Raw genomic sequence first — 13,521 nt, forward strand, 5'->3', positions numbered from 1 at the left:
GATTATTCTGCAAATAATGTGTTGTTGTTGGGTTTGTTTGTTTTTGCAAAAGTGTCCCTGTCTGAGTAGCCATTAGTTATGTGGACTAACTCCTAGTGTTCCCAGCAAACATGGTTATTGCTGAGAATTCTAGCAGTTAAGTTCACAAATCTGGAGGGTAGGAGAATTTGAGAAACTCTGTACATATAATGACCAGCATATTGCTAGCTACATGTATTGCAGCATTCAGGTTTTCCTCTAACTGCATTTATTCTATTTATATTGTGTACTTTCCACTGGTTTAGAAGTAGAATATTGTGTGTGAATTGTCTCTTATGAGTATTGTATTTTTTGTATATAAAGTTAGATCAGCAGTTAGTTTTTTCCTGTTTTCTGAACACTGTTCAAAATTGATTTTAGATTATATGCTTTCTTAGTATTTTAGCGTAGGATGCTGTGTGGGAAAATCTGACTGTTATACATGGGATCAGTTAGTTTCTTTTTAAGTGAAGTTTTTTTCTATTTCTTTTACCCTTTTACCAGGGTCGTTTGGGTTAATTTAGCTTTAGTTATACAGCTATTACAACTAAAGCTAACTTATGTAACTAATAATATTTCTTGTTAAAGCACGATTCATTACAAAGAGGTGGCAGGCTTGTATGAAGAGCAACAGCATAAAGACAGTTCATTATGAGGTTCCAGAAAGAAAACTGCACTTTTATTTTAAATTGAAAAGGAATTGCTAAAGGCATAGTCATTATGTTCACCAATCTCATTATAAGCTGTTTCACTTAGGGCTGGTATTGGCAGCTACTGTAAGTGAATTATTTTGCAGTCAATCCAGGAACATTCAAATCACAGCTATCTTGCTAATCAACCAGACATTTCAATGGTAGATGTTAACCAAGCACTTTTACTTCTGTGTGAAACGAAGAATTGGAAATAATTAAAAATAATACCCTGTTCAGTTCAGCACTGAGTTGCTATCCCTTTAACTTCTGAAGAATTGGCTGGTAAATAATACTCTTGGCTTTTTAATAGCCTAATTATTTGCTCATAAAATCTTGTATGACTACCATCCTGCAGTCATTAGGATTAGGGATCCCTTTGTCCATAGGATCTGATAGAATTTGCTGTCTGCTGAAGAAGAAGAAAATGTGCGTATTCATCATCAACTATAAGAAGCGGGCAAAAAGAGGTATTTCAGGGCTAGATGGGAAGATTCCTCTAGCACACATATGGAAAAGGGAGAAAATATCTCAAGCTTTGGAACTGACATACTTTCTTTCCTTCAAACAGAGCGAATGTGATAAATTAAAGGGAACATTTTCTGCTAAGCTGGTATGAGGTTTGATACTAGATTTCCCTGCTAATGAAGCATTGGCTGTAAATCCTCCTTTGGGATAAAAAGTAGCTATATATTTCAAAATTAATAAATGGATGAGAAAAAGGAATGCATAAAATTTGACTGGTGAAACTGGATTTACTGGTCACTAATAATAACTGTTATTATTAACTTGTGTTAACTTGAGTATTCTCCGTGTAAGAGTTTCCACAAAGTGCTAATATTTGAACATGTTGACATTCATAGAAAATTGTGGAGAGGGATTCCCCATTATATTATATCTCACTAAAATAAGTAGGCATTTTCTTTGTATTACAAGATGCACTGTTGTCCTAATAAGGTTTTAATTTCAACAGGATGTTAAAGTGTTTGGTGACTATATGGGTATTATTATACTAAAACTGTCTTTGTGCATGCCTATATTTTCCATCAGAGAGGCTGGTGGTTGTTGCTGAACACTGTGGAAACAGCCTGGAAGATTTGCTTCGAGACAGGAAACCAGTGAGGTATGATATCAAGAAAAAAATGTGGCAAGGAAAGACACTAACTGAAAGTTTATCTACTTTAAGTGAAAAAGTCCAGATATGCTTTTTCTTTTAAAATCTTAACTATCTTTACAGGTCTATATAGATTCAAACCTGACATCTTCCAGCACTACTTTATCCTTCTGGCAGCCAGATCAACACATGCTTAGCATGAAACAGATATTTACTTCTGCACAAAAAGGATGTTGTTGTTTTTTAATGAAAATGCTAGAACCTGCCAGACATTGCTCTCAGTATATTTTGTTTGTGTTAGATCTCAGAGTTTGTGCCTTTAAAAAAAAAATGAAATGAAAGGTGAAAGATCCCCTGTGCAAGCACCGAGTCATGTCTGACCCTTTGGACGGACGCCACTTGCACAATGTTTTCTTGGCAGACTATAGTGGGGTGGTTTGCCATTGCCTTCCCCAGTCGCCACCTTCACCAGCAAACTGGGTGCTCATTTTACCAACCTCGGAAGGATGGAAGGCTGAGTTGACCTGAGCCGGCTACCTGAGAGAGAATCCAGCTTCCGCTGGGATCGAACTTGGGTCGTGGGGAGAGTTTCGGTTGCAATGCTGCCGCCTACCACTCTGCGCCACACGAGGCATTTAAAAAAATAAAATTAAAAAATACAACCATAGAAACACTTCCTTGAAAGTTATGGTAGAATTGTGTGCCTATCACAGAGATTCCTCTTTGTGTGTGTTGATTACAAAGAATTTTAAGTGTCTAAATTATGAGTAGTGGTGAAAAAGGAACGAAAAGTAAATTTTTCTTTGCTTAATTGTATTCATTTAGAATATTTCTAAGGCAAATGGCTTTAAAGTTCATTGTGTTTGGAGTGTTCTGTTTGGAGGAAAAATTCCTAACTACAACCTTATACAGGAGAGTTAAGATCTTGTCCCTTATCTCTTAATGATAGGTAGAGCCTGAAATGTGGCTTTAAGTCAAGATGAAAAGAAGTGAATGTTCCAACTCTTTTAAACACAGCGTGATCCCCAAAGTCTAAATTGGCCCTTACATTTATGGCATCAAAATGTTGTATTATTTTATGTAAAGCAAAGTTACAGTGTCTCCAAGGTATGCTTGATTTCAACAGATTCTGTACGCACAGAAGTGAATAGAGGCATTCACATGCTTGCATATACTTGCTTTCATATGCATATATACATATAAACAAGCATTATTTTTATTTTCAGTATTTTATTTCCATTGTTGCTCAAAAAGCTTGAAACCTGGAAACATTTTTCATAGGTGTTTTAAAAAATCCTGGGCAAAAGAAATTTATATGAAAGCACTATTTATGTGTATGTGTGTGTATACACATTTTCCCCCACACACAAACATATATTTAAACCAGTGACTAAGATTCACATTAAGCAGCACATGCATATGGAATATCTTTTCTGTGCTATGCTCAAGCCAGTAGTGCAGCATAACTTCAGTATAATAATCAAAAAAGCTACCTCACAGAGAATTCCAGCATGCCCATGTTAAAAAAAACCCAAAACTGTATTGCATTTAATTAAAGTAAACATTGTTTGGTTTCTTTTATAAGATTTTTCAATAGCCAGAAATGATTTAGGAAAGGGAAATTCCCCATTATGTTGCATAATCCATCTTGGTCAATTAGTTTTGCAGGGAAGTATTTGAATTTTCCAACCCTTCTTATATGTTTGGTTTGTATTAACTCATGACAGAAAGACCAAAAGTTGATGCGAATGCTTTTGTAATTAATTTCTGAAACTTTTATGGAACGAGGGAAGCTGTCCTTATGGTTTATAGATTAATTCATTACACTTGTCAGAAAAAAAGTCCTTTGCACCTGTAACACAAGCTGATGTCAAGTCAGCAGGAAATTTGTTAGGCTGCGCTGAAATTGAAGATATACCAGAGTGGACAGTCCACATTTCCTTGCAAACCAGAAAACAGCAGGCTTTCCAGCTGTCTGATCCTTTTTTTTGCAGCTAATCTTATGAAGTCATTGATCATTGTATACATTACATATGAGCTAGGGGTTTCTATGGGCAATTCTATTGTAAGTTTGCAAGATTATTCTTTTTTCTATTTTGTTTGTTCTTTGTGTGTTTTAATTTCCAGTTTCGTTCTTAGAAGAGACATCCAATATTTCATTGAGAAACTATTGGAAGAGCAGACTAGAATTTTAAAATAGGTTTAGATGTCTGAAATAGTATGAAATCATTCTTTTAGAACATTTTATGAGGACCCAGTGGCCTAAAACAATTAAGCAAAGACTGCAATCCAATCCCACTGAAAGACTGGAATTCTGTGTATGCTTACTGAGCAGTGAGCATCTTTGAGTGGACTAGGACTTTCTTCATAAAGCTCATTGGATTGTTCTGTCTATTTTGCATAACTTTGGAGTAGCAGTTTGGTTTCTATTGTCACAGCAGATAATCTCAAAAAGCATCTTAACTGCTTAGGTGTCATGTTCACTGTTTCAGTGTAGTTTATACATCATAATGTTTCACATGCCATGGCGCTGACGCGCGTTTCTGTTTGGGAGGGAGCTACTGTGAAACCTTGTACCAAGCTCTGTATCTGAATTCATTACAATGGAATGAGTTTGGATTACGTCATCTGTTCAAGGCCTTTTCCCACAGACCATCAGAAACTGTTAGGAGCACCTGGGATTGTGAACTTGAGAAGATTCTACGGGGGGAGGGATTTCATTTGCACCGAGAGTTTTTAGTTTGAATTTGGCGCGCTTTCATCATTCTCAGCTTTCTCTCTGGAGGAATCTATCAATGGGGAAGAGCCAGAGCAACCGGCACCCAGCGAATTGCTTGCAGAGTTGATCACCTTGGATGAAGTAGAGGAACCCCAGCCAGGGACATCGGGGGTGTCCTGGAAGTATCGGTTCCCGCTAACCCCAGACAAAGAATCTACTACGGTGTCAACAGAGAGAAAGCCGAACATGCAAGGGAGGGAGGATTCTCAACCCCCTGAAAGGCTAAGAGTGATGGAGGCCAAAATAGAATCGATAAGAGTACATGCTAAGAAACCTGTCTCTGTCATTGGAGGGGCAGGGGAGGCTCAGAGGAGATCCCAGCTTCCTGCAACCATCCCCCATCCTCCCATCCGGACCGCCAGTGGAGCGGGGCCGGAGATGGCTCCGGGATGAATCCCCATCCCGCAGGGCTCAATCACCAGTGTCCCCTCCCCGAAGAGGGAAAGCTACTGTAACCTGGGGCCCCACCACTCAAGTAGCTGCCGATTCTGCTCCAACCGGAGTGGGGGTGAGAGACTTTTCTGTCAGGTTCGATGGGGATCCAACAAACTTATCTTTTTTTTAATTAATGCTAAAAGTTACATGAGGCAGTTTGGACCATACTTCCCTTCCAAAGAGGCTAAGATAACTGCCATTGCCACCAAGTTGAAGGGTCGAGCGGCTGACTGGTATGTTCAATTAAGTGATGCTGACTCCCCTGCACTTGATTATTTCGATGATTTCATGTGGGCGTTAAAGCTGCATTTTGAGGATCCTCTGGCCAAGGCAAGAGCTAAGGCGCTGAAGGATCTTACCCAGGGCCAAATGTCAGTAGCTGATTACGCCCTAGAGTTTAAAGCTCTGGCTGGGAAAATCACTGACTGGTCTGAGTCCACTCTTAATAGAGCGTTTTAAAGGGGGACTCAACCGGGATGTCCTACGTTGGGCGTTGTGTAGAGACGATCCAGAGTCATTGTACAACTGGATCTGTCTGGCAGGCAAGGCTGGGAACGCTCAGCATACCTTCATGCAAACTAGAAAATCTGAAAGACCACTTGCCACCATGAGAGGACCCCGAAGTGCTACGACTGCTGCCCGGCCAAGCTATAGAGCTTGGGATGAGGAGAGAGATCGGCGCTACACGAGGTGTCAGTGTCTCTGATGCGGAAAGGAGGGCCATCGAGCAGCTGATTACTGGAAAGCCAAAGCTGTAGACCGAGCGGGGAAGCCGCCAGCCAAATCGCTCCCCCCCCCCCCCGTGGCAGATGACAGCAGCCAAAGGTACAGCCGACTCTGAGGAAGTAATCTACTTCTCGGAAGAGGCTGAAGACGACGAGCCGGCGGGAAACGCCAGCCACCTGCCATGAAGAGCGCCTGCGGGCAGGTGGAGGAGGATGGGCGTGAAGATGCTATGGTGAGTGCTGACTGTCCCACTTTAGCAGTGAAAGTGAAATTGGGTTCCCACACAAAAACTACAGAAGTATGGGCTTTAGTTGACTCTGGGTGTTCCAGGTGTTTAATTCACCCTGATCTAGTTGCTGCTTTGGACCTACCTAGCTTCCCCCTCCAGCAGCCTTTGATCTTCACACAGTTGGATGGTTCAGTGGCGGGGGGGGGGGGCTGCAAGCCATTTCACTGGAACTGTGGCAATGCAAATGGGCAGCCACCGTGAGTCTTTGAAATTCATGGTGGCACCTGTTGGCAACCCCTTGGTAATCCTGGGGATCCCCTGGTTGACCTATTGAAGCCCCTATATAAACTGGGAGCACAGAACTGTGACTTTTAAAGATGGATTTTACCAACCTCCTACAGCGGAGATAGTTGCACGTGCGGGGGTTGGAAGGGCTGCGATCGCCACGCCGCACCCTAACTTGGCACATTTAGAAGGCTTGCCTGATCAATACCAAGACGTTGCAGACATATTTGGGGAGATGGAAGCAGATCAGCTACCCTCCCCCCCACTGGAAAACTGACTGTGCAATAGAGTTGGTCCCCAATGCTCAATTGCCCAAGCCAAAAATTTATCTGATGACTCAGAAGAAGCTTGAGGCATTACAGGACTTCATTGACAAAAATCTGTCCAGGGGATTTATTGAACCTCCTAATTCCCCAGTTGGGGCCCCGTGTTATTCCGGGAAAAGAAAGATGGCACGCTTCGACTCTGTATGGACTATCGAGGGTTAAATTCCATCTCTATTGTCAACAAGTACCCTCTTCCTCTCATGAAGGACATGTTATCTCATTTGTCAAAGGGCAAGATTTTCTCCAAGCTCGATCTTCGCGAAGCCTATTTCCGCATTCGCATAAGAGCTGGGGATGAGTGGAAAACTGCTTTTAATTGCCCACTAGGATCGTTTCAGTACAAAGTCCTCCCTTTTGGGTTAGCAGGGGCACCCAGAGTCTTCATGCAGTTGATTAATGAAGTTTTACATGCTCATTTGTTTAAAGGGGTCCTGGTTTACTTAGATGATCTCATTTACACTGAAACCGAGGAGGAACACAAATGCCTCCTCAAACAGGTGTTGCGCAAACGTAGAGATGCCAAACTCTATGCCAAACTCTCCAAATGTGAATTTCACAAGACCCAACTTGACTATCTGGGCTATCAAGTGTCTGACCGGGGTATAGAAATGGACCCTGCAAAAATTCAGGCGATTCTAAGTTGGGAACGTCCCCACACCCGGAGGCAATTGCAAAGCTTCCTAGGGTTCAGTAATTACTACCGGCAATTTATCCAGGGGTTCGCTGAGATTGCCTTGCCCCTCACTGATTTACTCCGTACCAAGGGCTTGGAGACACGCAAAGTAAAACACCCTGGAGCCGTGCTGAATTGGACGCCTGAATGCCAGGCAGCATTTGAAAAGTTGAAAACCCTTTTCACCGCTGAGCCTATTCTACAGCACCCCGATCCTGAAGGCCCCTTTGTGGTCCAAGTTGATGCTTCTGACTCCTCAGTTGGGGCTATTTTGTTTCAGAGGGATTCTGAAAATCACTTAAAACCCTGCACTTATCTGTCCATGAAATTTTCTGAAACAGAACGCCATTGGCATGTTTGGGAAAAGGAGGCGTTTGCTGTAAAAGAAGCTTTAGAAACCTGGCGTCACCTCCTTGAAGGCGCTAGGTGCCCTTTCGAGGTTTGGACCGATCACAGGAATTTGGAAGCCCCTCGCACCCCCCTGCGTCTCAGTCCTAAACAAATTCGCTGGGCTCAGTTTTTCAGTCGTTTTAACTTCCAGTTAAAATTTATCCCGGGAAATAAAAACTTTCTGGCCGATGCTTTGTCATGTTTACCTCAGGACCTTGACCAGGTGGCAGATGTGGTTGGGACTGTTCTCAGTGAACCACAAGTGGTCTTGGTTGCTGTCACTTGGAGCCAGACCCGTGCACAGGCAACCCTGTCCCCAGCCCAGTCTGGGAAGCGGAAAGTGTAAGTTCCTTGTCAGTTACAGAAGGACTTTCTCCAGGCACTGAAATCTGACACTTGGTTGCTAGCTAATAGAGACAATGTTTCTTTTGAAAACGGTCTGGCATGGGTGCAACATCGCCTTTATGTGCCTGAAACATTAAGGGCTGCTATTTTGCAGCGTTCCCATGATGATAAACTTGATGGACACTTTGGTTTTGTCAAAACCTTACATTTGGTTAGCCGCCAATTTTGGTGGCCAACCTTGAGACGTGATGTAAAGACTATGTTGCTTCCTGTCCTGTTTGTGCCATGTCAAAACGGAAAGGAGGGAAACCACAGGGGCTTTTACAGCCAGTGGCCAGTCCTACCCGTCCTTGGGACGAGATTTCTATGGATTTTATTGTGAATCTTCCTCCCAGTCAAAAAAAACCTGTTATTTAGGTTCTTAGAGATTTTTTCTCCAAGCAAGCGCATTTCATTCCATGTGCATCCATCCCATCAGCCCCACAATTGGCGCACCTGTTTCTCCTCCATATCTACCCCCCTCCACGGTAGCCCCTCCCGTTTGGTCAGTGACCGCAGGACGCAGTTTACTTCCCAGTTTTGGAAATCATTTTTAAAATTGATTGGCACTAAACAAGCGCTGTCCATGGCTTCCCATCCCCAGACTGACGGTTCTGCTGAGATTTTGAACTCCACTCTTTCTTAGAGCATACATTAACTACCATCAGGACGATTGGGTGCAGTTATTACCTTTTGCTGAAGTTGCTTACAACAATGCTGTGCATCAAAGTACCGGACAAACCCCTTTTCGTGTGGTTTCTGGTCACGACTTTGTTCCCATCCCTGAACTGCCACAGCCCCCTTCCCAAACATGTTCTGCATCTAACTGGGCTGTTACACTGTCTGATTCCTGGCCAGTAATTCAACAAGCTTTGGCTGATGCCCAGGCTGCTTACAAGTTGCAAGCTGATAAGCATCGTTCCTTACAACACGACTTCAAAGTTGGGGATCGGGTGTATCTATCTACTAAATTTATCAAATCACCTCAACCGTCTAAAAAACTTGCTCCCAAATTCATTGGTCCCTTTCCTATTGTTCAGCTTATCAATCCAGTTACCGTTAAATTGGACTTGCCTCACAATTTGAAATGCTTGCGCCCTGTTTTCCATTGCAGCTTGCTTAAGCCTATGCACCACTCCTCACGCTGGCTCCCTCAACCTCTTCCTCCTGCTCCAATCATGACTGATGGCCAACAACACTTTGAAGTCAAGGACATAGTTGATTCCTGCAAACTTCGAGGCACCCTGCAGTATCCCGTCTAATGGAAACATTTTCCTCATCCTGAATGGGTGTCTGCTTACCATGTCCTGATTTAGTTAACCGTTTCCACCTTGCTTATCCTTTAAAGCCTGCTGCTTAATGTAATCTTTATCTTTGGGGGGCAGTATGTCATGTTCACTGTTTCAATGTAGTTTATACATCATAACGTTTCACATGACGTGCGTTTCTGTTTGGGAGGGAGCTGCTGTGAGACCTTGTACCAAGCTCTGTATGTGAAATCAGTACAATGGAGTGTGTTTGGGTTATCTTCTCTGCTCAAGGACTTTTCCTACAGACCATCAGAAACGGTTAGGAGCACCTGGGATTGTGAACTTGAGAAGATTCTACGGGGGGAGGGATTTCATTTGCACTGAGGGTTTTTAGTTTGAATTTGGCACGCTTTCATCATTCTCAGCTTTCTCTGTGATCCTGCATACTATTCTTTAATAAATCAGATATCTTTGAATTCCTGTTCATGAGTCTGATAGTGTTTTAGAATAGGCAACCCTTACAGTAGGCTTGTGCCATGGCAATAGAATTCTCAATTTATTTCCTTCATAAAGAATCTTTGTGAGTGAAAATAAATTGTGTGTGTTAAGAAAAAGCAAAAGTTAGTTTAAGCAAAATACTATTGGTTCTTTGAATTAGAAACTTGCATTGAGTTCAAATGTATCAAAAGTATTAAGTATTTGTTAATCTCAGCCTGATTTGTGGTACATTATACTGATTCAGCAGCATTCTGGTGTAGGTATAGATTATAGATATCGATAGATACCAGAATGCTGCTGAATATGTACACATGTATGTGTTTGTGTGTGCGTGCATGTGTGTCTGTGTGTATATATTGCAAGAGTGAAAAACAAAGAGCATGCATTATAAATGTGTGTAGAATTACACATTTCAGAATTAATGAATTAGCTATGTTTTTACTGTCCAGAAGTATGATATTTTCACAAACTTCTATAGGGAAGCTTTTTTCAAGGATTTAAAGAAGCCCATATTTGATTTTATTCTTCATCGTTGGTGCTTTTAAAATTGCCTTCTGCAACTTTGAAATTAAAACCTAGGAAAAGCAGTATGCAGACTTTTGGCACCTATATTACATTGTGGATGGTTCTTAATTTGTGAGCTGAGTCAACATAATATGTCTTCACTCAAACAAAGTTGTCATATGTTTCAGAGGTTATGGTTTTTAAAAATTACCAGTGAACCATCAGAGAGATACAGAGGTATAATGTGTTATACATAGAGTCTTTGATCGGAAGCAGACTGTGTCTGCAGCTCTTTACTAGCTTGGTGGAAAACATGATCTGATTTGGATGAGTAGATTTTATTTGCTTTTATTAAAGTACCGTCTGTTCTCTGATTTAGATATCTTCGTTCTGTTCCACGCTAAAAGCATTACTGTTGTACTATATTGCAAAATCAAATGAGAGGTAGAGTTTATATAAAGGAAGATTTTCCAATGGTTTATATATGTGTGTATACTTTTCAGCAACTGAATACTCATGATTCTAGCTCAGGAGCAGGAACTGATACGGATTCAAGGCTTGCCTTTCTGGTGATTTCATTTAGAGCACTGAACTCCTAAGTAATGTTCACACTTTAGATCAGTACAAAGTTGAGTGTAGAGAAAGTGAACGAGCACTGGAGGGGGAAAGTCTAAAAAGTTGCTCATTCTAACTTGCCTCTGTTAAAAAAAGTGTGAATGTTCTTCAATAAAAGAGGAAGGAGGATATTTTGTTTTTAATAATTGGAAAGAAATTAATCTTGTCAGAGAGAACCTTGTTGGTCAACATATCGATCTTTAAGATCAAAGGTCAATTTCTATACTATCTTTTTGAAACAAATGCTTTCATTTTCATTCTTAATCATGGATCCATATGATTCATCTTAATAAAATCTGGAGTTCAGTGTTGAATACATGGATATGGGGAAATACTATCTGAGTGTATGAGAAAATACGTTAAAGTTCAAGACAACATAACGTAATGGAAAAGAGTAACAACTTACCTGCATACATACTAGAAAGAAAACCATTTAAATCTTAGCTAGTATGACAAACCATATTTTGGGGTATGTAATCATTTTAGAATTTATTTCTTTTTATACCTTTTCCAGAAATTCATTTCCAGAACAATATTTATTGTAGTGAAGTCATAATGCAGAAAAGGAAAGGAAGAAAACCCAACCCGTTAGTCATGTCTTGTTTATGCAGAATCCAACTCTCCTTTTCTTAATTATTCTTTGATTTTTTTAATGAATACAAAACTGGAACTGAAATGGAGTTGCAAAATAACTTAAAACTAAAGCAGAAGGTATTCTTGTATTAGGAAAGCACCACCATTGTATTACCAGGTGTTCTGAGGTGAGCTATGAATCTTAAATATCTGGAAAAACAGGATCCTAGTTAACCTAGGATTTGGATTAGTGTCAGAAGGTATGATTTCTTTAAGCTTGAGAAAGCAGGATCTGAATCCACTGTTTGATGCTGGTTTGAGTATTATGTTTTAACTGTGGCTTCCCATATTGTATCTTTATAAGCATTACATTGCCTTGTGATAAAACATTGGTATGTAAAATGCACCTGTTCAATGTGCCAAACAGCCATATCTTGTTTTGTGAGCATGTTCACTGAGCATGCTCACTGAGCTGGTTTTACCCCCCGCTGTAGGTACCTTTAAAAAAAAAAGTGGATATATGTGTGTGTATTTTATTGAGTTTTCAATACTTCCTCTTGTTGGTGTGATTTTGACTACGTAAGAATCTATTGGGACAATGAAGTTCCAGGTAGTATACATAAGAATGGTTTCAGACCATTTACAAACCACAATCAGAGCCACTACTCTGCCCCAGGAGGCATTTTTGCATTGTAGAAGCTGAGTACTTAGCAGATGGAAATCAAAACCAGACAAGCCAATGTGAGGTATTAACTAAGGTTATCCCAAGCCTTTAGTTCATATTATGACTCAATCTAGCTGGTCAACATGTCTTTTGTCATTATGCATATTTTTTATTTAAAGTACGTGTGTATTTTTTATTTCTTTATAGAGGAAAAGAAATACGATAATGTATATCATACATAACCACACATCCATTTCATACACCTCCTTCCTCATGCTTCTATAATATTCTCAATTGCTCTTAATTCCCGTGGCATAGAAATGTATGTGTGCAACATGTAGAGTACTATATTCTCTCAACAGGGTCCCCCACTTTGGCCAATAATTACCTGTGATTTTGAGGAAGTATCCTTTTAGAGTTGAAAACAGAGGACTGGGCAGGAGATGGAAATGACTGTAGAGAGCCCTGCTGAAAACCACGGATGCCTTTGAAGATCAGTTCTTGCCTGGGAAAGGTCAGGTTTGCCTTCCACTACTGCCCTTCAAAAAGCTGGTTAAAAACAGACCTGATCCGCAACTGCCATCTCTGTTATTGTATTTTTGCATTATTGTTTCTGGTTTTAATGTTATTTATTTATGTATTACTGTAACCTGCCATGAGTAGTATATAAAATCAATAAATTGGTTACCACATTTTACAAGCCATGAATTTTAATTAGTAGCTTTGTCTTAGCCCTGTCCTTTTTGGACTGTTGCTTTTAGCAGATATATGTATTGCACATGCTGCTGATAGCAAAGTGTTATGCAACACTTTTACTGGGTGGGGAGGGGGAAGATGTTCAGGAAGTTTCAGTTGGAAATGGCAGTCCTGGATTGACAAAAAGCTGTGTGGCATTTATTTATTTATTCATTCATTCATTCATTTATTTTCTAGCCTTTCATTTAGGGGCTCAAAGCAGTGTGCGTAATGTGCCTTTCTCCCATTTTGTCTTACAGCGGCAACCTGTGAGGTAGATTGGAGGTGGGCATGATCTGAGATTGTCTTCAACTGGGGTCTCCTTGGTTATACTCCAGCCCTTTCACCACCCTACCTCACTTGTTCTGCCTATGTGTATATGTTTGTTTTTTCATTTCATTGTCTTGAATTTGTGGAGGGCTTCCTTTCAGTTGAATGTAGTATTTTTAGGCTTCTTTGGAAAAAACCTTTCTTTGGAAAAACTTTCAGCTGCTGTAGGTCACTGTTACAACTTAATCAGTGTTCTTAGTTTCTGATGGTATGTAATCTCTGTCAAAGAACTGCTGTCTGACCATATGGGCACTACACAAAAGGAATTGGGTAAAATAAATGTTCCCCCCCACTCTGCCCAGTC

General features: G+C 40.7%; 1 protein-coding gene across 1 annotated transcript in view; it reads left to right on the forward strand.

Moving 5' to 3' along the window:
- Positions 1 to 13,521, forward strand: part of TBCK (TBC1 domain containing kinase) — a 102,690-nt gene that overhangs the window by 6,305 nt on the left and 82,864 nt on the right. Inside the window, exon 3 of the mRNA XM_063309913.1 lies at positions 1,758 to 1,830. Within this exon, the coding sequence (XP_063165983.1) occupies positions 1,758 to 1,830 (73 nt within the window). The remainder of the gene's footprint in view (positions 1 to 1,757; positions 1,831 to 13,521) is intronic.

Source organism: Candoia aspera, chromosome 8, assembly GCF_035149785.1.
Source record: "Candoia aspera isolate rCanAsp1 chromosome 8, rCanAsp1.hap2, whole genome shotgun sequence".
NCBI lineage: Eukaryota > Metazoa > Chordata > Lepidosauria > Squamata > Boidae > Candoia > Candoia aspera.